Source organism: Mchenga conophoros, linkage group LG17, assembly GCF_057382185.1.
Source record: "Mchenga conophoros isolate Kocher_MC1m ecotype Shallow Benthic linkage group LG17, M_conophoros_male_GT1.1, whole genome shotgun sequence".
Classification (NCBI taxonomy): Eukaryota; Metazoa; Chordata; class Actinopteri; order Cichliformes; family Cichlidae; genus Mchenga; species Mchenga conophoros.
The window spans coordinates 17,059,047-17,085,962 of NC_140542.1; the positions used below are offsets into that span (position 1 = coordinate 17,059,047).

A 26,916-nucleotide genomic window follows, 5' to 3' on the forward strand; every position below is an offset into this window, starting at 1 on the left:
GGTCCTTCCTGCCCCTGGTTCTCTTTCTGAACTTCCTATGATGCCAGTGTTGGGGAGTAACGGAATACATGTACCGCCGTTACGTATTTAGAATACAAAATATGAGTAACTGTATTCCGTTACAGTTACCGTTTAAAAAGGTGGTATTCAGAATACAGTTACTTTGTTGAAATAAATGGAATACACTGGGGTACTTTCCAGTTTCATTTTGTCGCGGGTCAGGACTGTTTGGGTTTTGTTTGACAGCTACGTTCTGTTGTTCCAGGCGGCAGCGTTACGGTTGCCATGGTTACAGGGCGACGCTCTCTCTCTCTGCGACTGTGTGTTTCCTGGGTGAGAGAGCGCCTTTTCGTTGTTGTTGTTGTTGTGCTAAGCTAACAGGCAGAATGCTACAAGCATAGCTCTAAAGAATGTAGCATCATGTTCAGTGTAGTCCGTGCTGCTGGGAGAATGGACTGCCATACACGTTATGTGTCTGTGAGCGCTAGGAGGGAGAAAAAGGGGAGTGGAAAGGTACGAGCAGTCATCGAGCAAAAACGGGAGCTGGAAGCATGTAAATATAATAATAACCAGAGGTGGGACCAAGTCATTGTTTTGCAAGTCTCAAGTAAGTCTCAAGTCTTTATCCTCAAGTCTCAAGTCAAGTCTCAAGTAATGTCAGGCAAGTCAGAGTCGAGTCTCAAGTCACTGGTGTAAAAGTCCGAGTCAAGTCACAAGTCTGAAACTTTGAATTTCAAGTCCTTTCGAGTCTTTAAAAAAAAAAAAACGAAAAAATAATGTTGCAGTTATGCTAAATGTAAATATTAGACCATGTAATTTTAAAATCTGTGTTTTTCTCAACACATGACAAAATAGTGAACTTAGAAAATATACACAAATTGTGAAATTGCACCTCTTTAAAATGCAGCTCAATTAAACCTAGCTCCAAGAATAATTTTCACCGACAGTTCTGAGATAAGCTGCATGTTATTCTTGGATGCGGTTGTAGGACCGGCTTTAAAATCGCATGACAAAAATATCATACACATTAAAAAAAACTGTATCACCAACGTAGCCTGGAAAACATTTGCTAGTTAGATGAAGTCAGCTATCTCATCGTAGCATATTTATATGCATATTTATAATCATACGGTTCTTGGAGTGAGTGCATACACTCGTGAAGTTTAGTAACTTCAGGTCACTGCAACAAGCCCAGGTACAGTTTACCGACGGATGGGTGCAGGACCTTGAAATGCACCGTGTAGAACGAAAGACCATCGTACGTATCATAAGTTTACCAGTCTCACAAATTGTCGTCATAAATACACATTCCTTAACCGTTTATTAATAGGACCTTTGAGCTCAACGGTAATTAATTAGTAGTGGAAATAATTTCTGGTAGCGTTACAGAAATGTAGCAGTGACAACAATATTGTATGCTGTAATCACCGCGCGGATAGGAGGCGGCTGGCTTGACCGCGGCTCACAAATGACGGCTCACTTTACCGCAGTCTGTAATCGCACTGGGCAATTAGTGATACAAAAAACCTGTTTTATCCTGTGAATAAAAGTATATGTTTTTGTCAATGTACCATAATAACAGAAGCGAAACGCAATATTGTGTCAGGACAATTCACTATTTATGCACAATAAATAAAGGAGCATAGCGCGACAATTTCTGTTCAGCGCCAGACTTGCTTGTAACCTATATCACTAATTATGTTATGAAAATGACGTATTAACTACTAAAAAACACTGACCTTCGTGTAAATGCTTGGAGCAGACTAACCTGTGAGCTGGAGTGTTCTGGGACGTTATATTTGGTCTTTGAATGGCTGCAATCCAGTCGCCTCTTTGTTACTTCGGAAACATGGCTCGAACAATTTCTCTTCAACGACGTAATCCGATAACAACCGATCTCTTTACTCGTCGGCTTCCCGTGGCTGTCATGCGACCGGCTATTGCAGTTAATAATACAACAGCTTCTTGACATTTTTGTGTTTCTTTTTATCGCTGTTTAACTGATTTTAATTGAAAGCCTGCGTGCGCTAGTACCGCTTGCCACGAGTTCCCAGAATCCTTTGCGGTTCTACCCGTGAATGACGTCACATTTTCAATCTCTATATAATATGCATGTTAAATTTTATATTTGGGGTAAAATATCAAGTCTTTTCAAGTGAACCGGTTCAAGTCCAAGTCAAGTCACAAGTCTTAGAACATTTTTTCAAGTCAAGTCTAAAGTCATAAAATTAATGACTCAAGTCTGACTCGAGTCCAAGTCATGTGACTCGAGTCCACACCTCTGATAATAACCACTGCAGCCAAGAAGAGTGCCTGACGAGCCCAGTTGTAAGTAAGCTATTAAGACTCGACTGTACACTGTGTTCGTGTTTTCCTCCGAAAACAACAAGTTCCGTTGGAGCAGCCTTTCAACGCCTCTCTCTGTCTGTCGCAAGAAAAGTTGACCCACACAACAAAGTAGAGCTATTTTTCGGCTACCAGCCGACAGGGACCCCGCCGTATTATGCTGGGCTTACACTGTGCGATTTTTTTCAGTCGCGCGATTCAGCTCCTGCTCAAACTGTACGATTGACTCGCAGGGGTTAGAAGTTCATAGGTCACGATGCAGGGTCTCACACTATACGGCCCGATGCTCTGATGCGACCTGAGTGCTCACACTGTGCGTCCATAAAAATGAAGGTTATAACAGAAATTCTGTCGCTCGCTCTCCCTCTCCGTCTTTCACTCACACAGACACACCACCACCATCAACTTTGCTAAATTGCTAATGAAAAACATTGGTCAGGCAGCTGTGATTGAGCAGCAGTGTCGATCCAACTATTTTCACGGTTGTTGTGGTCGTGATAATTTTGTGAGGCCACATCGAAAGGGCTCGGATGGTTCTACAGGTTGTGCCTCCATCGCTTGTGTCCAGATCACACGCTGCACTGCCGTGCTACGCCGTCTTTTTCGCTGACATTTGTGTTTGCGCGTGCGCAGTGTGGCAAACTGCGGTGACACCCTCACGACCAAGCGATTGATGATCGGGAGCTGGTCGTGAGGTGTCAATCGCTTCTCGTTACCCCACGTATACTACACGATGCACGACGCACGATGAAGGCCAAAATCGGGCCGATCGCCAAAACGATCGCACGACTCAAAAATCGGCTCAAAATGGGCCAAAAATCGCACAGTGTGAGCCCAGCATTAGTCAAAGGTCCCTTTACTACAGTTCGGAGTCGCGGACCTTCAGTAATAGTAATAAATCACACAGCAATAGTACATTCACGTTGTTGTAAAAAGCATGATAATATTGTAGCGGGTCAGGGCTGTTCGGGGTTCTGCTTGTACAGTTATGTTTTGTGTATGTTGCCATGGTGACGGGTGACGCCCTCTCGCTGCGACGGTGTGTCCTTCTGGGGTCAGAGGGCGCCCTATGTGTGCTGTGGTTGCCGCGCTGAGCAGTTAGCTAGTGGCAGTGTGTTCTTCTGCAAATGTAATAAACGGCTGTGCTCCCTGGCTAGCTCACGGGAAGCAAGACCAAACGATACCTCCATCTCCTCTTTGTCTGAACTCGCCACAATATATTAAGTAATCCAAAGTATTCAGAATACGTTACTGTCATTGAGTAACGTAACGGAATAGGTTACAGAATACATTTTGGGGCATGTATTCTGTATTCTGTAATGGAATACATTTTAAAAGTAACCTTCCCAACACTGTATGATGCATGTTTTATGTAGGGCTGGGTATTGTCACTGATTTCTAGAATGTATTCAATTCCAACCGAATGCGCTGTAAACAATGGTGGGTAATAAGCAAACGAATAATGCCAAAAACTGAGATTTGAGATGGGGAAACTGTTCTGGAAGTACACACTAAAAGAGAAAGAAAGAGCTGTGCAGGAAATGTGATTTTTATTGTGGTGAAAGCAAAACAGCAAAAGTAAGGGAATTAATGACTATGTTTATGTGAAGCAAAATGTGAAGTGTAGTTTTGATCTTCTTTTGCTGCTGGTTTTGGTTTGGAGGGTGATGAAACCTGCAGCAAGAGAATCTGTGAGTTGTCGGCTTTGAGCCCCGACGGCGTGTCTGTGTACGTCCCGTCAGCAGAGATGGGCAGTAACGCGTTACTGTAATCAGATTACTTTTTTCAAGTAATGAGTAAAGTAAGGGATTACTATTGCAAAAACAGCAATTAGATTACCTTTACTTTCCCGTAGGAACGCTGCGTTACTGCATTACTAAAACCGTGATTTTTGTGAGAATGTCTCATGACAGTGACATAAGCAAGTGCGATGTTCATGACAACAGCTGTGTGCAGATCAACAATGGATAATATATCGAGTACGGGAGAGAATATGAGCTTGCAGCGTTTAAAGTGTGGAAGTACTGACCTTACTTTAAGTTTGATTCCATAAAAAGTGACAAAAACATTAGTGTCCGCCGTGCGTGGGAAGAAAACTTCTTTTTACAGCGAAAAAACCCCCCTAAACTTCCGAGAAAGCACCGAGTGCGCAACGACGTAATGGGAAACTCACAGAAAAACTCGCGGATTCTTCCACTGACTGCCGCGGCACACCTGCACCAGAGTAAACCTCCGCCTACCCTGCTCCTGCGTTACAGGTGAAAATAGAGCAAAAGGACCGCTGAGTCTTTGACTTTATTTATTTTCTGCTGTGTTTTACTTGCATCTATTTGAAAGAGTGAGTGTAAACACAAAAAATATTTTATTTTATGTGCTGGAATGTGTAGAAAATAGGTTTAAATATTAAACAAATTTCTTCCAGTCAGAGAATGTTGCAGATAATTAAATTTTTGCTTGATGCATAAAGTTAAAAGATTAAAACTAATAAAACAAGTTTTAAAAAGGGACTTTTCCATTTGATTACATTTTGTATGATGGATTATGTAGAAAAAGTAGAATTGGGCTGAAAGATCTATCGCTTTATCACCTATTCAGGTTGTAAATCGTGTTTTTAAAAACTAAGTAACTAAGTAATTAATTACTTTTGAAAATAACAATCAGTAAAGTAACGGGATTACTTTTTGGGGAAGTAATCAGTAATTAGTTACTAATTACTTTTTTTAAGTAACTTGACCAACACTGCCCGTCAGTTGAGAAAAAACGAAATCTCACAGATTACGATGCGTCGGGTTAGTGCTTTGTGTTTACGTTTTTTTGCGGAATCTGTTTACCTGCTCTCATTTACTCTTTTAACTGTTTGTTGGTTGTTGAATTCATGAGGGTTTAACCTGAGATTCTGGCGTTTCTGGCAAAATACATTTATATTTGAAAATCAATTCAGGACTTAATGAATCGATATTGCTTTATTCAAGCTAAAATCGATTTTAATTGGAAAATCGATTATCAAAACCCACCCCTAGTTTTATGTCTGTTATGATAAACTGCCCCAACACATATGCTACCAGTCAAAAACTCTAGAACGCCCCAATTTCTCCACTTATTTATTGCAATTCAAGTTGTTCAATTCCAGTGAATAGCTTAAATGGGTGCAAACATAAGTAGTGAAGGCCTGAAACAAGCAAGGAGTGCCAGAGCTTCTTTTATGAATAAAACAGAAGAGAAACAGACTCAGAAATACTAGCATATTTTTAAAAATGTGAATATTGTGAAAAATCTTTTTTTTTCTTCATTTAAATAGAAAGTCATTTTGCAACCTTCTTCCACTGACCTGTTTTTGTTTTCTTCTGCGAAACTCCTGTAATCTGTCTAATCTTCAGACTTTATTATGAATGCCAGATTGTCAATTTACAAATGCTTCAGACTAAATACAATTCACTGGCAAGGATATCAAACCCAAATATGAATGACAGAGGTTTTTTGATAATGACTCAACAAGTTAGGCCAGAGGATGCAGTTTGGGGAATGCCCCATCGAATATTGGTGGTGGCTTCTGGACCCAGCAGATGCGCAAGTTGCCTTTTGAGAGAAGTTGGCAAACAAAAATAGAGAAGGGGCGGTTTTGGCACAGAAACAAGAACAAACTAGTGTGTGGCATAAACAGGTATTTGCAGATCTGTGACGAGGAGGGGAGTAAAGTTTTTGGAAGAGAGTTTTGGCACTGTGCTCAAAGCTTTGACTCATCCAAAGTACCGATTACTCAATTTATCTGATCTTCCCCTCCTAAAAACAGTTCTTTTACTTCTTCTTCAGTTCTGATTTCTTTCCATTTTCAGTAAATTGCATGGCAGAAACCTTTCAAATCACATTTAGATCACTGATTTAAATTCTTCTCCTGAAAGCAAAATACACACAAATTAAAATTCCAAACTTTTTCATGAAGGGATATTTTTTAAAAAGGCTGTTCCTGTTTAACAACCTGCATAAAACAAGTCTGGAACATGTCATGAATTAAGACGTGTGTTTTTGTCCATTGTAGTTTCAATATGGTAGGCAGCCGGTGTCACAATGTTAAGGAGACTACAGGGAGTGCAGAATTATTAGGCAAATGAGTATTTTGTCCACATCATCCTCTTCATGCATGTTGTCTTACTCCAAGCTGTATAGGCTCGAAAGCCTACTACCAATTAAGCATATTAGGTGATGTGCATCTCTGTAATGAGAAGGGGTGTGGTCTAATGACATCAACACCCTATATCAGGTGTGCATAATTATTAGGCAACGTCCTTTCCTTTGGCAAAATGGGTCAAAAGAAGGACTTGACAGACTCAGAAAAGTCAAAAATAGTGAGATATCTTGCAGAGGGATGCAGCAGTCTCAAAATTGCAAAGCTTCTGAAGCGTGATCATCGAACAATCAAGCGTTTCATTCAAAATAGTCAACAGGGTCGCAAGAAGCGTGTGGAACAACCAAGGTGCAAAATAACTGCCCATGAACTGAGAAAAGTCAAGCGTGCAGCTGCCAAGATGCCACTTGCCACCAGTTTGGCCATATTTCAGAGCTGCAACATCACTGGAGTGCCCAAAAGCACAAGGTGTGCAATACTCAGAGACATGGCCAAGGTAAGAAAGGCTGAAAGACGACCACCACTGAACAAGACACACAAGCTGAAACGTCAAGACTGGGCCAAGAAATATCTCAAGACTGATTTTTCTAAGGTTTTATGGACTGATGAAATGAGAGTGAGTCTTGATGGGCCAGATGGATGGGCCCGTGGCTGGATTGGTAAAGGGCAGAGAGCTCCAGTCCGACTCAGATGCCAGCAAGGTGGAGGTGGAGTACTGGTTTGGGCTGGTATCATCAAAGATGAGCTTGTGGGGCCTTTTCGGGTTGAGGATGGAGTCAAGCTCAACTCCCAGTCCTACTGCCAGTTTCTGGAAGACACCTTCTTCAAGCAGTGGTACAGGAAGAAAACAAGAAAAACATGATTTTCATGCAGGACATCACACGCGTCCAAGTACTCCACAGCGTGGCTGGCAAGAAAGGGTATAAAAGAAGAAAAACTAATGACATGGCCACCTTGTTCACCTGATCTGAACCCCATTGAGAACCTGTGGTCCATCATCAAATGTGAGATTTACAAGGAGGGAAAACAGTACACCTCTCTGAACAGTGTCTGGGAGGCTGTGGTTGCTGCTGCACGCAATGTTGATGGTGAACAGATCAAAACACTGACAGAATCCATGGATGGCAGGCTTTTGAGTGTCCTTTCAAAGAAAGGTGGCTATATTGGTCGCTGATTTGTTTTTGTTTTGTTTTTGAATGTCAGAAATGTATATTTGTGAATGTGGAGATGTTATATTGGTTTCACTGGTAAAAATAAATAATTGAAATGGGTATATATTTGTTTTTTGTTAAGTTGCCTAATAATTATGCACAGTAATAGTCACCTGCACACACAGATATCCCCCTAAAATAGCTAAAACTAAAAACTACTTCCACAAACATTCAGCTTTGATATTAATGAGTGTTTTGGGTTCATTGAGAACATGGTTGTTGTTCAATAATAAAATTATTCCTCAAAAATACAACTTGCCTAATAATTCTGCACTCCCTGTAGTGTAACGTTGTTCCATTTCTGAATGCATAACTGTCCTGTTTGCCTTCTCTTCTCTTTTACTCTATCAACTTTCCCATCTTACAAACAGGAGATAAGAGGTACTTTTCGAAGACACCAATTGTCTCAAGTCAGAGAAACTGGCAACACAAACCGATTTAAGGGTTTTGTCCAGCTAATCATTGCACCCCGGTTCGATGCTGAATAAATTACCTGCTGTTTTTAGCTGCTGTTACAGCTAAGTGTAGAAAGTTTTAACCAAGTTCAGCTTTATGGAAACATCATAAACCCCAAAAACAGTACATCACTCTAACCATTTGCAAAGTGATCGAATAATCTTCACAAAAACTTTATAAGCTAGACAAACAGCACAGGCTCTTCCGTAACTGGATGTGAGTTGAGTGCACAGAGATTTTCTAGTGCACCACCCAGAAAAAACTGAGACAATACAAAAATATAAAGTTATGATTGTGCAGTGTCACAAAAATAATTCCACAAATCACTGGTTTCCTGTTGGCTATCCTACTAACTTGGTTCTTGTGTATTTAAATTTGTTAGGAAAATATTTACAACCTCACACACCTGTGGTCTAGTCCAAATATGATCCAAAAACTAAATTGTCTTAGGTCAGGTGGGTTGGATGGATAATTTAAATTCTTCTCCCTATAAGATATTTAGCAAAACATTTGGTTGTACTTTTGACACTGAGTGTCAAAGTCACTGGATGAAATCACGAAGAGCTCTAAAATGTCCCAGTAAACAACTGGGTTGACTTTGGACCTGATAAAACACAATGAGCAAACACCTCCATGTGCAGCAGATGGCACCTTAAATCATCAACAGACTGCAAAAACGTCACACTGAACTTCAACTATCTAGTAAGTCAAGATTGTTCCTTTACTCTAAATGGCAGGTTCAGCTCATTTGATGCAGCAGAAGAAATGCTGCATTAGATTGGTTGAAGCCACCATTGTCATTGTTTGGCCCACTGACTGGCCAATCAAGATGCAGTGCAGAAAGAGATGATCTCTAGCGTCTCAGAATTAATTCTCTGTTATTGTGTCCCCTGGCAGAATTTTTGTTAAATGTTAATGAGTAGTCAGATTAGCAGAACTCCCAGCAGCCACTGGGCAATATAATCCAGGCTGTGTTGGGGTGATGATAAGACCATGGCAAGTGACCGTGGAGGACCCATTGAGGAGCTGACGAGGTGTTTGCTGGCCCCCTCGGAAGTCATTAGTAGTTTGAAGAACTGTGTTTGCAGAGGCAGCATTTATAAGAAATGTTTTAGGACAAAGACTTTTGGCACTGCACTTACAGCCTTGAACCATCAACAGTACTGGTTACCATGGGCCCGCTTTACAAGTGCTCTTTAAACGACTGTAACTCCGTCATCGATTGCGCTAGAGTGAAAATGGGAACGGTTTTGAAAAGAAGAGAAGCTGCACTTTACAGGGATATTTGGTGTATTACGGTAGCACAAAGGGTTCACAAGATACTGCTATCTCTTTTTTTTTTTTTTTTGGCCTGTCCCGTTTGGCTCTTTAGACAACAATTCTGATGGCAAAAGGCAAAGAAAGATGCCCAACGGATTTACTTTACCAAACTGACCATCCCAGCCTTGCCGTAATGGTCCATTTGATTCACCTTTTATTGTTTATTTTATTTTCACTTACTGAATACGGGACAGACTTGACTGGGGGAAAGAAGGGGAGAAAGAAAGAGGGAAAGAGAAACAGCTGAGAAGAGGGACGGGGGAGAAGGGCAAAAGACAAAAACCAACAGAACGGGCAGAGAAAAAAAAAATGCATATATCAATCACCTGGATCACCTGCTGAGAAAGAAAAAAGAAAACAAGCAGAAGAGAACAAGAGTAATAGAATAAACAACATCACAATGATATATGGGAATATGACAGTAAATACTAAATGTTAAACATTATTGTGCAGCACATAAGATCAACAGAACACAGTGTGCTTTGAGGTAGGAGCCAAAAAGGGTGTAGTTTGTGGGTGTGATCACCCGTGTGTACACCTGTGAGCATGGACGCGCTTGTTTTTTTGTTTTTTAAAAGGTTCCTTCATGTAATAATCTGCTAGAGGGTGTGGGGGGGCCACAGCCCCGTCCTCCAGGGCATGAAGCAGGTGTGGAGGAGATCAAAACTCCAGACATCCAGAGGCCCCCAGAACACAAGAGACCAAGGAAGACCAACAGAGGGGCAGCTGCGCCACTGTCCCGGAAAGAGCTGAGGAGAGTCCCAGATGAGGGCTCACTCAGCTGCCGCGGAGCAGAAGCCAGGGGGAGTTGCAGTGACGCGCCCGTGAGCTCCGCCGGCAGCCAGCTGTGCCTGAGTGACCGAGCCCCAGGCCGAGAGGCCGGGGGCACCCCACCTCCGAAGTGGCCCGAGCGAGCCCAGCGGCCGCCAAGGAGTGAGCCGGTGTGTACCTGGACGCCCATCCCCGGACACAAATAACCACCAACGCACCGATGTCTGAGGGGGTCCGCCACTGGCAGGGGAAGTGGTGGTAGGGGGAGATAGGCCTCCAAACCTTGGAGGGCCTGAGATGTCCCCAGAGAGGTGGCGCCTGACACCCAACCTGACATATAGACACAGACATACAGGCACACACAGATACAAACATCCATTCCCACCCTCATGCTCTCATATGCACTTACTCCACACTCAACCAACGTGGAGACAGACATAAAGAGAGGTTGTACACACGATCACACTCCCCAAGCGTACTCTACAAACCGGGTCTAGGTGCCCCCGCCCCTGGAGGGGGGAACTGCACCCAGACCTAGGTGGTGTTTCCCTTTTCCCTGCGGTGGGGGGAGGCAGACCGCCCCGACTCCGCAGCAGCAGGAAGGCTCCACACTCCAGACCGCAGTCGGACGGCCAACTCCTCCTCCTAGTCCTAGCCCCCCTGCTCCAGCAGGTCGCAGAGAATGGGGGTGAGAGAAGACTCCAAACCTCCCTCCACCCGCTCATTGTAGTGTTGATGCATGTGTGTTCTAAGGTGCATTTAAAACCCAGGAGGGCTTGGAGCTACCTGCCAGAGAGCAGCAGGTAAGCGCATGGTCCCTCCTGCTAGCCCTCAATGTCTACGTGTATTTAAAATTGAGAGGTGGGCAACGATGCCAGGGGTGGGGTGTACACCCTGATGGTACTTTGGACTCCGTGTATCGTGCCCACCCCCAAGATCCTATATGTATGTGTAATGAGAGTGTGAGTAATGTGAATGTCTAAGTTGTGGGATAAAATTGAGGCAGAGGCAGCCAGAAGGGGACAGAGGGGGGGGTAGCCTCCTCTGCACCCTGGTGACATACCCCTACTCCAAGGCCCTGCATGTGTGGGTGGTTGTGGTGGAGCGGGAAGAGGGAGGCAGCTGGAGATGGGGAGGGAAGGAAGGGAGGGGCAAGTGACCCCTCCCTGGGGCCAGCTCCCCCGCTGACCCCAGTAGGCACCCCCATACTCCGCGACCCGCCAGGGAAAGGGGGCCCAGGCCCATCCAGACCGGGGCCCAGTACAGCAGCGCCGCCCGGCCCCACAGAGCCCGGGACAGTCCACCCAACCCCACCACAGAGAAAACTGCACCCACCCCACCATCCACTCATCTTCCAGACTACATAAGACAATAAACACCCAGGCTGAGATCTTCCTCCACCTCTCCTGTATCTCCCCCTCCTGCAGAGGGAGCTCCTGAGGAGAGGAAAGCTCCTGCAAGATGTGACAATCTCCCCCACCAGTTGAAGAGCCCCCCAGGTGGCTCGACGCACCGGCGGCACCCTGCTCCAGGGCTGGGCCCCCATGCACCCACCCGCCCACAACCCCGGCAACACACCAACCAGGACCCAAGCCCCCGAGGCCCGGTCCGGGTCCCAGCCCAGAGACGGAGCGCCCCCAGAACCTCACGCCCATCCCGGACCCACCCAGGGGCAGCCAGGCTACCAGGTCAGTAACCCACGTCAGTCAGCACAGACCCTCCCCTAGCCCCGCTGCACGCAGCCGCGAGGAAACAGTCACCTGAGAGCCAACAGAGCCCCTAACCGGACATGACCGCTACCCCGGGTTGAGCCCCCCAAGGAAGATTCCTCCGGGGAACCCCCCGACGCCCTAAGCCTGTCCCTACCCCCACACCAATCACAACAGATACTGCTATCTCAACACAGAAGGAAAACTTGACTCCGCCTAGGTTTGACCATGTGCGCTTCGAACTACCGTAACTCCTCGACCATTTGGGCAAGAGAGACATTTCAAACGGTGACTAAAAGACGAGAAAACGAGCTTTATGAAACTTTACGGTGCATCATTAGGAAGCACGAGCTGCGACGGTCCAATCACATGTAAGAATTGATGACTCACGGAGCAGAGTGACGAGTGTGGCGAAGTGGCAATGCCCCCAAAAGGCCTGGATATTTAAAAAACTGAGTGACCTAGGCCCAAAAACTTTATTGTACATATTTAGTATAGTTCATATTTAAAGTTAATGTTGTGTTACATTTTGTTCCTGTTGAATATCAGTTTCCACTTAGCTATAAATCTGAAAAAACAGAGTCAGATTTTTATTTTTTTCCACTTTTAACTGTTGTTCCATTGTCACAACAATACAATAATGTAAAATGACTGCCAGATATTGAAAGCTGAGGTTATTCTGAAAAAAGGGGCAAAAGAATTCACTTATAATATGATTTTTGGCCCTTTTACAGCCAAAATTACCAAATATGTCCAGACGGCCTAAATGATGCTTGGTCAATAAAAGGTTAAATTATTATGCACAGCTTTTCATAAATTGCTTGGGTTAAGACTTATTTGCTTTTATTTTCATAATGCACTTCGATCGCTAAATTTTAGTGTAATCTAGGGACATGTGAGATGATGATGAAGTAAACTGGCTCAGATAATTTATACATATTTAAATAGTTTTACAGTAAAAAGTAAAATAATTCCAAAAACCAAAACATTCATTACTTCCTTTCATTCTGATGTCAGGGTCCTGGCATCAGCTTGTTTCCATATACAAAAGGTTGTTCATGATCTATATAACACAAATATAGTGGTCAGAATTATTGGCTAGTTTATAAGCCAATAACATTTAAAATTAGAAGATTACAAGGTATTCTGTTACTTTTCAATGAGGACCTTAACTGTTCATTTGCTTCTTAATTTTTTTTCTTTGTCTTCTGGCTGCTCCCTTTAAGGGGTTGCCTGTTTCAGGCTAGGTTTTTTTGCTGTATTTTTAAATGGATCAGAGAGAATAATAAACACCTAAATATATGGACTAATAATCCTAGCTATAATAAAAGGACTCACAGATATCACTAAATTCTTGGAGGGAGACTGCAGAAACTATTGCAATGGACTTTATGAAATCACATGTATAAAGAAGCGGACAAACTTGAGTTTGCCTCTAAAGCACAAAGGCAGAAAGAAAGATACACAATATTGTGGCTGGTAACATACAGGGGTGCCACCAGAGACTTGGGGCCTCATGAAAAAAAATATCACTTTGGGTCCCACCAACTTAACATTACAAAACACGCCAGCCTTAAAAATATAACACTGCACTGGAAGCCGGAAGCCAGAAGCTGCACAACATGGCAGCGAGGTGGCTGTGGCCCGCACCGTTGGAAGGAGGTGCACGGATGCTGGCTCTGGTGGCCCTAGCGCAGTTCGTGGAAAGGCTGCACAGAGAGACTGGACGATGGGCCTGGGAAATTATTTTTCAGGTGGCTCATTATAACCTGATGGCAGGGCATATGGGATATGATAAGACTCTGGAAAGTATAATGTCCGTTTGAGCACATTGGCATGGACCTCATTGGGCCATATCACTTCGTATTAGTTCTGGTGGATTATGCAACACAATATCCCAAAGCAGTGCTGCTGTGCAACATTTCTGCAGAGTGTGGCGCAGGCACTGTTTTAGGTCATCTCTCGAGTCGGTATCTTGAAAGAGACTTAGGCTACGTTCACACTGCAGGCGAAAGCGCATCAAATCCGACTTTTTTGACCCTATGCGACCCATATCCGATCATGGTATGACAGTGTGAACGGCACAAATCTGATATTTTCAAATCCGATCTGGGTCACTTTCGTATGTGGTACTGAATCCGATACATATCCGATGTTTTAGAAAGCGACTGCTGTTTGAACGGTCATGTTACATTAAATCCGTCTTTTACGTCACTGACACAAGACAGACGCCAATTATCAGCTCCGGAGAAGCGCCCGAGAAGACATCGTGAATGCTTCCTGGCCATCCCGTGTAGATGTCAGTGAAACTGTTGGGAAGACAACGTTGGAGAAACGTGAACATTTTATTTGTACTGTATAATCTGCAGATTCTGACAGAAATCTGCAACTATCCTTTGAAGCACCACTCCTCTAAAAGAACAATAAGGATAATTATTAGGTTATTTACATTATTATGTAAATAATAAAATAACTTAAAGCAAAAATTGGGAAACGTAAAGTCCGAAGTCTTTATATTAAGGGCCATCAGTCAAACAATACTGTTTGCTCTGGGTCTATACAGAGCGCGTTGTGTGTGACGCCTTGTTTTGCGCATGCGGGCCGCTTTGAGCGTTCACACTAGAGAGCGTTTGCTGTCACATTTTATTTGTAGTGTGAACAAGCAGACAAAAAAATCGGATTTAATCAAAAAATCGGAATTGAGCATTAAGACCTGCAGTGTGAACGTAGCCTAACTGACCAGGGCACATTGTCTCGCACACTTAAAGAGCTGAAGGAATTATTGGGCATTAAATCGGTTTGGATCAGCTTCTACCACCTGTTGGACCTAATTAAGGAAAACTGGGACGAAGGTCCAAAAAATGAGATTCACTACATCCTGGATCTGCGAGCAAAGCTTCACACATTGGGGAAGTTGTCATGTTAGAATTTGCTCCAGGCCCAGGAACGTCAGCAGTCCTGTACAACAGATGGACTAGACTCAGGCAATTTTCACTGGGACATAAAGTGTTTGTATTACTCACTTGTACAGGCTCAAAATTACTTGCCAAATGGCAAGGGCCCTTTGTGGTCACACGGTGAGATTTATCACCTCAACCTCCTAAAAGCATTGCAAGAGGCTAAAACCACTTCTCTGGTGAGCCTGGTTAAGGAGAGAGATAAGTTGGGGCTGGAGGTGCGAAATTCCACCATTCTTGCCTCCCTCAATTGTGATAACCATCTCACACAGGCCCAGAGAGCGGATGTTGCTGCATTGCAACAGCGTTTTGCCCAGCTGTAGGAATCTCACAGAGCACCATTTCGAAAGCCAGCCTGGTCTGGTGGGTAGTTCACTGCCCTACAGGTTACCTGGACATAAAAGACCATTTTTTTTCAGAGAGAATTGACCAAAATGCTGAAAATGGGGGTGATAGAAATGAACCACGTCATGTGGTGTAGCCCCATAGTTCATGTAGTTAAGACAGATGGATCTATACGGTTCTGTGTCAACTAATGCAAGGTGAATGAGGTGTCACAGTTTGATGCCTACCCCATGCCTTGGATTAATGAACTCCTGGAGTGGTTGGGCACAGGACAGTTTTTTACGAAACTGGATTTAATCAAAGGCTACTGGCAGATTCCCTTGACTGACCTCACCCAAAAGGGTGCCCCAAATCTGGTCCAGTGGACAGAGAAATCCCATGCGGTGTTTGTGTGGGTGAAAAAGGCCCTCTGCTGGGAGCTGCTGCTCCACACTCTTAACTTTTCCCTCCCTTTTATCCTGCCTCGAACAGAGGGCTGGGGGCCGTTTTTTCCTGGCAGGTAAGGGGGGGTCGATCACCCTATCCTGTACATTAGCTGGAAACTGACGGAGCGATAGAGCAAATAGAGCACAGTGGAGAAAGAATGCCTGGCAATCCGGTGGGCGGTCGACTCCCTTCACTATTACCTCCTGAAACACTCGTTCACCCTCTGCTCAGATCATGCCCCACTGCAGTGGCTCAACCGCATGAAAGATGCCAAGCCCAGATCACCCAGTGTTTTCTGGCGTTACAGCCCTTTGAAATCAAGACAATCCACAGGCCGAGACAAAAAAAAAAAAAAACGAAAAAAGTGTGGCAGTTTAAATAAATATTAAATATCTGATATGAGCCAAGTCAATAGTACAAATAAAATTAACCTTATTTGCAGCCCAAAAGTGAAACAGATCAAAAACAATCTGAAAGAGTAATTGTAATTTTGCTAAGGTACAGATTTTGTACCTGTCTTCCAGAAAGATAATGATAATAATCAATAAAAGGTTTCAGGATCAATATTGTTAAAGAATAAATGTAAAAAAAAGGTTATGATAAAAATTGGCACATAATGTTTTTACACCTTTTTTGTTGTTTTGTTGTTTTGTTTGTCTTGTTGTAAAGTAAAGACACACACACACACACACACACACACACACACACACACACACAGATTAAGGAAACGACAAAATATTTATTTCATTATATTCCATACGCTGTCTGATGTCTTGCAGCATCAAATTGAACCAGAGCCACTCTGTGCTGTTTGGTGCGGTCCAGAATTTGAATCTGTCCAACTCCAGACTCAGAACATTAAACTTTTCATTACTGCTGGCCAGGCGAGCTATATTGCTGAAGTGGAAAGACTCTTCTCCCCCCTCACACACACTATGGCTAAAAGATATAATGTCCTGTATGGATTTGGAAAAAATTAGATATACAGTTTGTGGGTCTAAAAATAAATTTTATAAACTGTGGTCCCCCTTTCTGGACTTCTTTGAAAGGCCCACAACTACTGTTACTGAGTAGTCCAAGGAACCCCCCCCCCCCCCCCCCCCCTTCTTATTATTTTTTCTTTCTTTTCTTTTATGAGTCTGTGTTTGTTTGTTTGTTTGTTTGTTTGTTTGTTTGTTTGTTTGTTTTGTTTTGGGGTTTTTTGTTTTTTTTCTGTTTTTGGTTTGGTTGGGCAGCAGGCTGCCAATTATTTGTTGTTTTAAGGGTCAGGGTGGGAACAAGATTGAAATTTTGAAAATTCTGAAGCATTTTGTGTTATTGTATACATTGCATTGAAACCTTTTGTCTAATAAAAAGACTTTTGAAGAAGAAAATGTTATTTTTAAATTTTACTATTTACTATTTTAAACTATAATTAGCAAAGTTGTAGATGTTGAAACTATATAAAAGATGTACTTCTGTTAAGCCCACACCATTTATTGACACATACTTTGACAATTGATGATTTATATAATTTAACATTTAAACAAGAAAAAGTAAGATAATAGTGAGAAAAGTAAGAAAATATGGAACAGTTCCTTTTTTCTTCCTACAAAGACGCACATAATCACAGGTCAAAGAGTAAAACCAGACTTATAAAGTTTGTTATTATTTTAAAAACTCTTGAAAAAGTGAGGGTACTATGAAATAAATTGCACTTTTTAAAAGCTACTAAAACCAGAAAGCAATAAATACACTAATAAAACTAATTAAAGTAAATTAATAAAATATCAGATTCTAAATGTTGTATTTAATGTATTGTTCAGATTTCATTTTATTTAGCTGACATTCAGGCTCAGCCAGACAGGATTTTTTGTTTCTAACCTGGAAAAGTTGGGGTTGAGAAAATGGCTGGGCAATGGTCCACTTTGAACAACCCCTCCCACCCACTGTCTTTGTGCCAGCTGTCAGCAGTTGACATGCTCCACCAATCACACTCTGCATTCAACAATAGCACCATCATTCCCCAAAATCCCAGAGATGAAGGAAAACTGGACGACTGTCACTCCTCATCAGATCTCAGGTTCGATTTATGCACAGAGGGCTGTGGTCATTTACTTTTTGTGTGAAAACAGTGAGAATGTTTTTCGGAATTACCCAAATTATCTGTTTGTGTTCGCAAAGTCCAAGTTAATCAAATAAAAGTGCAATAAATTATTGACGTTTATGCGACCCTAATTCCAGTGAGCGAAAAAATGAAATAAATTTTATGGACTTCATGACAGACTGTTACTTAATAGGAGTCCTCGCAATTAATAAAAGTAATTAAAAACAAAATTTGAAATAATGAAATGAATTATTGCATTAACAGTCTAAACTTTTTTATTATTATTAAATGTTATTTTTTCAATACTTGGAAAGAATTCAAATTCAAATTCAAATTCAAATTTTTATTTGTCACGTACACAGTCATACACAGTACGATATGTAGTGAAATGGTTGGACAACTGCTCGTGACCTAAAGAAAACAAAAAAGGAAAAGGCTATGAATAAGATAGGAAATAAATATGAAAAATTAAAAAGGGTAAATTTAACTAGGAAGGAATAAAATATAAATTAAGGTTAAAAATGAAATAATTGTACAACACAAATTAGAATGAAGGGTAAATTTAACTGGGAAGAATAAGATAAAGATAAATATATAAATTAAAGTTGAAAATAAAATAACTGTACAACAAAATACACAATACACAATATAGAACTATATAAGAATGTATGAAGAAATCTAAATATAAATAAATATATACACAATAACAGCAGCTGTACAAGTATTAACCGGAAATGAAGAATATAGTGACCAGTGTTGTGCAAAACCAAAGTCCAGAAAGTCCAGTGTGTGTGTAAGAACCACATGTGTGGGTCAGTACTGTGTGGTGGTGTGATTGAGAGACCGTATCGCCTGCGGGAAGAAGCTCCTCCTCAGTCTCTCTGTGTTGGTCTTCAGGGAGCGGAATCGCTTTCCTGACCTCAACAGAGAGAACAGTCTGTTGTTGGGATGGCTGAGGTCCTTCACGATCTTCCTGGCCTTGGTCCAGCACCGCCTGCTGTAGATTGAGTGCAGGTCAGGGAGCTCGGAGCGGATGGTGCGCTCAGCTGACCGCACAACCCTCTGTAGAGCTCGTCTGTCCTGCATGGTGCTGTTCCCGAACCAGGTTAAGATGGATAAGAAAATGGAGAGCTTACGTTCATATTTTTAAGGGAATAACTTGAATGTCTAAAACCTCAAAGGAAGAGATTTATTTGAGCTAAAATCACAGTTAAAATAAAAAAATTTTCAAATAGTTTATTTCAAATTATTCTAAATAGTGTATCTAGTCAGCTTTCAAACTTAATTTTTTTTTAAAATTCTATAACTCTTAATATATTTTGGATTTGAAATATGATCTCAGAAATATTATTAATAAAAAGGAGAAAATCTTGAAGCTGTTGTCTAATGTCAAAGTTACTGAAAATTTTGATCATTAATTATTCCGATTATTAATATGTTCGTAAAAAGTAATTAAACCAGAAGCTAAACAGAGCTATAAAAAATAAAAACAATTGTTCTAATCATTTTACTCATGGTAAATTCAACATGTCAGGTTTTGTATATATTTGTGGTTTGGAGATTTATAGCAATTGATTCTGCAGAAAGTTATTGTCATTCCCAGTCACATCCACTATGTAATAATTCTACTAAGAGCTGACTGTGGAATATTTAGTAGTGAGGAAATTTCATGACTGGTGGCATCCCATCACAGGACCACTCAGTCCATTCAAACCCATTCTTTCATAAATGTTTATGGAAGCAGTCTGCACGCCTGGGTGCTTGATGTTATACACCTGTGGCCACAGAAATGATTAGAACACCTGAATTATTTGGATGGGTGAATATTTTTGGCAATATATATATAAAAGAAAATACCAGGAAAGTTAAAATGACTAAATATGCCTCAATCTGTGATTTAACCCTGACTCGCTTTCTGCATCACCTGCTTTGGGTCTGTTTCCACTTTCTTCAATTTAATCACATGAAAACATCACAAAATTTGATTCTCAAATGAAAAACTATAACACATGCATGCTTGGTTTATAGAATTATGTTATTAAATATATAACATTTAATAACTTCAAGACTTTTTTTAATTTCATGAATATAAGTAGCCAATAAATCTCAGACATTTGTTTGCAGCTTTCAATTTTGTTTCATGAGCAACTTTTTTCACATGTAAATTAACTGTAAGACTCTAGAATTTATTTTAATCAACTATAATAATGACACCATAGCATTGCTCCATTCACACCTCCACACTCCTATTATTATGTTACAAATGCCGGCATCATAAATTCTAAGATGAGTAGACAAATACAGGCACGTGGAGGCAGGATAAATAAATGAAAAGCGAGTCTCTATTTTTGTTGGTAAAAGTCTACTCAGACAGACCAGGTCCATCTACCAGGAAAGCAAACAACTTACAATATTATTTATATTTTTAACCAGTTTATGGAAGCGTTTGTTGATGAGTGCCTCCTTTTTATGAAACCAGTCTGGTCAGGGTTCTTATAATGAATATTGGACAGTAGCTGGTGGTGAAATATGGGGTCTTTGCATGGTTTTTGAAGGAGACTAATGTTAGACTTCAAATGTGGTGCCATTTTCCTTGATTTCCTGCAGCATTCTGTGGAATACTGGTGCCAGAAATGTCCAGAATTCTTTGTAGGATCCTGCTAGAATCCATCTGGACCTGGAGCCTTGTGATTGGGCGTACTTTTCAGGACTTCCTGGATTTCACCTGATGTCAGCGCTGTGGCCAGTGCTATTGCTTGACTTTCTGATAATTTATTTATTCGTCTGTTATCAAGAAAAAGATCAATTTTGCCTGTAGATGGGTTCATCTGTAGTAAATATAAAGTTTTTTAAAAGTCCCTGAAGGTGATGTTTATTCTTTCAGGGTCATATAGTGCGTTCCCAGATAAGTCTTTAACAGCTCCTAAAGTCATTTTTTCTTTCTTTATTTTTAACTGGTTGGCTAGATATTGACCTGATTTGTTACCATGTTCAAAATTTTACAACTGAAGTGATTTTACTAAGATTGAGGAAGGGGGGGGTATTGATAATGTCATTTCATTCTAGTTGTGTTTTATGTATTTTATGTTTTATGTATTTTGTTCAGCATTTCCTGTTCCCAGGAGGACACATCGTCGTCTTCTATGATTTGATTATTTCTTCTAATTCCTGAATATGGTTGTTTTCTCTTTTCTTCTTCTGTGATGTGAATTAAATTATTTTACATCTTATCACAGCTTTTCCTGCTTCTCAGAGAACAGATGCTGATGTTCCAGGCAGGTCATTAGTCTAAATATAAAGCTCACTCTTTTTTAAAATATTTAATAAAATCTTCATTTTTAAGTAATGATCTATTAAATTTCCCGTTTTTAATTGGCGGAGTGACCTTCTTATTTACTAAAGTTAAAGACACATGATCGCTGACAGCTATCGAGTGTATCTCAGTGTCTGAAATGTCACTCAACAGTGAGCTGCTGACTAGGAAAAAATCCAGAGTAAGAGTGATGGATATGTGAGAAGAAAGTATATTGCCTATGGTTGGGGTGAAGAGAACGGCACGCGCCATTCGCTCATGTATTGTTTAACTATATTTGCGGACTGACAATTGTGCTGAGCTCCTGCTGTATTGAGCCTGTCCATTTCTTAATTTAGCCCAAACTTGAGGTCTCCCCATGTCTATGTGTGCCGTGAGGCCGTAGTGGATGTGCTGGCACTGAGTGCAAATGTACCTGATCATGCCGTGCAGACGTGTAAAGGTCAAGGGTGCTCTGTGTGTAACTGACTAGGAAAACAGCCGATCGGTGCAGTGAGAGAAGGGAGAAGAAAGAAAAACATGCAAAAGCGATGCAGGAGGGATGAAAGGGAACAGGACTTTGTGTCGCTCCATGATCTCTCTGGGAAACTGGTCGTTTACACTAAAGTCCATTCCTTGTAGCTCCCTGCTGTAACTCGCCAACGGCTCCTTCTGCTGAAATGTTACCGAATTTGGCCACAAAAGGACGCAGATTCCAGACACCAGGCCCATGTTCTTCACGGTGTCCTCCGGAAGTTTCGGGTGGGTCTTATAGTAACTTCTGTGTCCTCTCAAGCAGACTCTGGGATACCTGAAAACACCAGGTTATCTCTCATGCTACGGGTCTGAAGACCGATGGCAGTCTTTTTAATTTTTAATTTTCTTAACTGAGCTGGGTGACTTTCTCACTTAGAGACTTGACCGAGTCTGTAGCATGGTGTTTTCAGTGACATTTCCACCTGCTGCTGGCTGAATTCTAAAGATTCCCTCAGGGATTGGAATTCACGGTTTAGAATCTCGATCAGAGACATGCTCATGTAGAAGCTGGACAGTCGCTTATCGGTTGAATCCAGGACGTCTGCAAAGTCCTTTACCGGTCGACGACGTTGTTCCGGGGCAATCTGCGACTTCTTTGGATAGATATCTTTTCTGCTTTTACTCCTATGTTTTTGGCCTTTTTTTTTTTAAAATTAAGAAACGAGTGTTGTTTTTTTTCTCTTTTCACTACACTTTTAAAAATGCATAGAAGCTTCTAAGCGAAATATGGTGGGTGACTCGACAGTGAGCAATGCCAGCTAACACAGAAATGAACTTTAGTAATCACTAACTTCAATGAGCGATTAGCAGCACAGATTCAACAAAAACTTCTCATGAGAACAGCAAAGCAAACACCGTCATAGTGCTTTGAAACTTGATGTGATGTGCAAGGGGCGGAGCTTACTGAGAAACCAAGGGCATGCATACTAACTGTTTAATGACTTTTAATTAAAAAATATAGCTCTAAAGTGCTTTATCTAGTCGGTAAAAATTGAAAACTGCTATATAAACATCAGTACATTATTATTTATTATGACCTGAAATTAGTTCATCTGGGGAAAGAAACTGGTTGAATACCTCACGACACAAGAGACGTTTCTTTCTCTATCCAGGTGGACTACTTTACCTTCCCGATGGTCATTACACACATATTTACTGCATAGTAATTCATTATTACATAACCTCGATATAAAACAGACATGAGGCCAGCAATACCAAACAAATAAAGATGCAATGAAGCAGTTTATTGGCTTCAGCATTGACCGGTGCCAAAACAACAAACAAACATCTTGTGTTCCTTATTCCCACCTAACCTAAAATAAAAGGCAAAAAAAGAGACAAATCTCTAACCTATGCTCCTAACTAATAAATAGGAGAAAAAGGATTTCAACAATTCCTCACAATTGCACACTTTTCCTGTAATGACAGCAATCTATGCTAGGATCTGCTGGGAACTACTGATTAATCTTTACAGCTTTGGTAATAATTAGGGATCCAACCAAACAGAATTGCTGTTTAGTTAAATTCTAGTGGGATTACTGGGGATAAAAGGTTTTGGATTAATTTACGTGACAATTTCCATATTCTTTTGTCTTGCATATTGAGATGAAGTAATTTTTCAAAAATCATCATCTTGGAGAAAAAATCACATCACATCTCTCATCACAAAATATCCTGATTTGAGAGTTAAGCAGTCTCAGACTGCCAGCTCTTATTCATTTTGTAATTATGGAACTTATAAAACAAAACTGTCAGAGTTAGAAATATCAAGTTGTAAAGGTTGACTTTACAAAGACATCTGGCAGGAAAACCAGCCATTTTCCCCACTATTCTTAAAGTTGCTGTAATGTTTTTTTCCTAATAATTTCTGATGATTTTTCTATTGGTTTTCGAACCAATTAATCCACTAATCATTGTGGCTTTTAAGATAATGCTGATTATTGTGGTAGTGACCCCAGTGATCACATTGGGACAGACCAAGAACCTTACTCCATTAGAGAGATAAGTGATGATGTGAGAGCTGCAGGGGCACAGTTCAGCGAATGAATTTCCTGCTCTGTGAGCTGTTGGCGTCACCTGATCCTTCAGCTAAATGAGTTAAGCTGCACTTTGCTAATAGTGTTAGAAAAGACAAAGAGGGTGAGGCAGAGGAAAGTTGCCTTCCTCTCTGCAACAATAGCTGCTTTTATGCGCCTCCCAAATTTAATCAGGATTACATTTTGTTGCTACTTTCAGGTGATATTGGAATAATCAGTGCTATGATTCAACTTAAGTCACTGAACTCTGAAGTGGCCCCCTAAAGTGCCTTAAATAATTATAATGCCATGTGTTACAGGTTTGTGAAATGTAGTCCCTAGGTAAGAGATTTTTGCCATTGAAAAGTCTACTTATTTCCCCTTAAATGGTGGCACGTTTGTAAAGAAAACGCATTTTGGGGTTGAACAGCAGAGTTGAGTATGTGGATTGCACCCTTGAAAAAATTGCCAAATCTTCTTTGCCAATGCCAAACAGCTTATTCTGCTATTTACTTTTGTTCTGTCTCCATTGTGTGTCTGCATTTAAATAAACCATACAAGTAACAGATTAAAAAAGCAGTCGTGTTTGTGGTAATGAATCATTTCAGTTCAATTCAATTTTTTTATATAGCACTAAATCACAGCAACAGTTCCCTCAACGCACTTTATATTGCAAGCTCCACAATAATACAAGATCTGTGATCATCAATATGTGATTTGTGACGGCTTGGGGTTTTTTTGCAGCACAGTAGCTCTACATTGAATCATTAGTTTCTTTTAGTGATAAAGAAGAAGCAGTGTCTCTAGACTTTCCTTCAGTCTGCATAGATCCTATTCACTAAAAGCAAGAAAAGCCTGTAGCCTGAAATGCAAAACTAAGATCAACTGAAGGCTTTTCAGGACGTTTTTAGGACACCCTGATAGTAATGAACTACAGTAGTCCAGCCTAGAAGTAATAAATGCATGAGCTAGTTTTTAAGACAGGATGTTTCTAATTCTTGAGATGTTGACAAATTCAAGAAAGCAGTCTTACATATTTGTTTAATACGTGTATATAAAGGACACATCCTGGTCAAAAACAATTCCAAGATTCCTCACAGTGTTACTGGAGGCCAGGGTAATGCTATCCACGGTAAGCATCTGACTAGAAACTACATTTCTAAGATTTTTGGGGCAGAGTACAATAATCTCAGTTTTATCTTAATATAAAAGCAGAAAGTTAGAGGTTATTCAGGTCTTTATGTCTTTAAGACATTCATTCAGTTTAACTAGGTGCTGTTTTAATCTGGCTTCATGGATAGATAAAGTTAGGTGTCATCTGCATAGCAGTGAAAATCATATGATCATATCGTATCATATGCCCTAGGGGAGCATGTATAATGTAGACAGAGTAGACAAGGCGGAAGAATTAAATCTCCTCCTTGCATCACTGAATCCAACAACAGTTTTTGGTGGATTTGCCATAAAACTGATCACCTGTGAAAAACCACAAAAAAAACCCTGAGGTCTCCACACTTCACTTGTCTCTTGTCTATCTTTAATGGCATGGCAAAAAATGCATTGAGCCTTGTATTTCTCTAAACTACTTGCAGTAGGAAAAATTAATCCTAAGGCTCTCTTTGATACAGTCAACAACATAATTTCTCCTCGAGAGTGCCTTGGGTGTCTCCCAGGACACTGATAGGGACCTAAACCTGGATGTTTTTTGGGGGTTTTTTTCAAGTTTTTATATTGGATACTGAAATAATGAAGCGTGAATGATTAGCAAATTAATTGGTTTGTTATTTGTTTAACAAAATATTTAATTTAAAAATGAAATATTACCTTTTTTTTTTTTTTAATTATTAATTAAAAAAAACTTGTTTGCTCACTGTTTAATAACAAAATGTTCTGATACAGTTATTAAAACTTTACTTTTAAATCCTCAGTAAAAGTATTTCGAGTATTCAAAATACTGTCCCTAAATATGTTGATTTTGAAATCTTCAGACTGTCCCCATTGTGTTACAGATTAAAGTTCGAAAACGCAAAGACTAAAAAAGAGTGGTCTGTTTTGTTTGTTGACTTGTTTATGGCAAATTTTACAAAAAAAAAAATCACTTAACTATAACTCACAGTTTACTGAGCCTGATTTAGACAACCATTTCAATGTTTTTTTTATGTGTGTATGGAACAAACATTTGTAACTATTTAATACTGAACATCTAAAAGAATGTTCAGATTTTAAAATGCAAGCCCACAAAACAATCTCCAAAAGTTGATTAAAGCAGTAAATAAACAAATAAAGTTTGCTGTCTAACTGAACGCTTAAATGAGGCTTGCAGGTTGTAGTTTCACCGTTACAGCTCTGTAAGTCACGTATTATTCATGTCACATAAACATGTATTCTGGATTCTGTGTTCTTATCTTCTTAAATAAAAAAGAAATGACCAAATGTATTCTCTTCCTCAGGTTTTTTCAGGGTGATTACACAGTGGAGGTGGCAATCAATGACTACCTGGATATCTACTGTCCTCACTACGAGGCGACGGAGTCAGCCGTGCACATGGAGCATTATGTGTTGTACATGGTGAACTATGACGGATACATGTCCTGCGACCACCACAGAAAAGGTTTTAAACGCTGGGAATGTAACAGACCACAGAGCCCCAATGGGCCACTCAAGTTCTCTGAGAAGTTTCAGCTCTTTACACCCTTTAGCCTGGGCTTCGAGTTCAGGCCAGGACATGAGTACTACTATATCTGTGAGTACATAGCAGTGTACATACTGTCTGTTTTATATTGCTAAACTGAATATTACTACTTACCGTGTTATTAGGGTCAGGCTCGCTGTGCAAGCTAGATTGATTCCTGCTTGAAGTTGCCAATTTGAAACTATTTTGGAGTCTGAATTATTATTTTTCTGGTCAGATCAGCTGGAATGATTTACTATCAGTGACAGGAAGAATCAGCTGTTAGCTTTGGGGGAAAAAGGCAACTCTCAAAAATATTAATGTAGACACAGATTTTCCTTCCTGTCACACAAAGAATCATACATCCAGTCTTAGTCATGTAACAGACTGGTTGCTACACTGAGTAAATCAGAGCTTCCCAAAGTGTGGGGCCCGCCCCCTAGGGGGGGCACAGAGCCATTGCAGGGGGGGCGAGGTATGAAAAGGGGAAGGAAAAAAAAAAGGCTTGGACACTGCTAGCACGGGGCGCCCACACAAACGCAAAGCAGCAGATGAAGCATCGCTGAATATGTTTGCAAACCAACTTCATTCTAAGCCAAAGACTAGAAAATATGGTGAAGCATGTCTGCCCTTTGGCTTCACCTGCACAAG

General features: G+C 40.8%; 1 protein-coding gene across 1 annotated transcript in view; it reads left to right on the forward strand.

The window, feature by feature from the left end:
* LOC146555277 (ephrin-A2-like) overlaps positions 1 to 26,916 on the forward strand; it is a 67,912-nt gene that overhangs the window by 28,441 nt on the left and 12,555 nt on the right. The window contains exon 2 of the mRNA XM_085252150.1: positions 26,045 to 26,337. Coding sequence (XP_085108276.1) covers positions 26,045 to 26,337 — 293 coding nt within the window. The remainder of the gene's footprint in view (positions 1 to 26,044; positions 26,338 to 26,916) is intronic.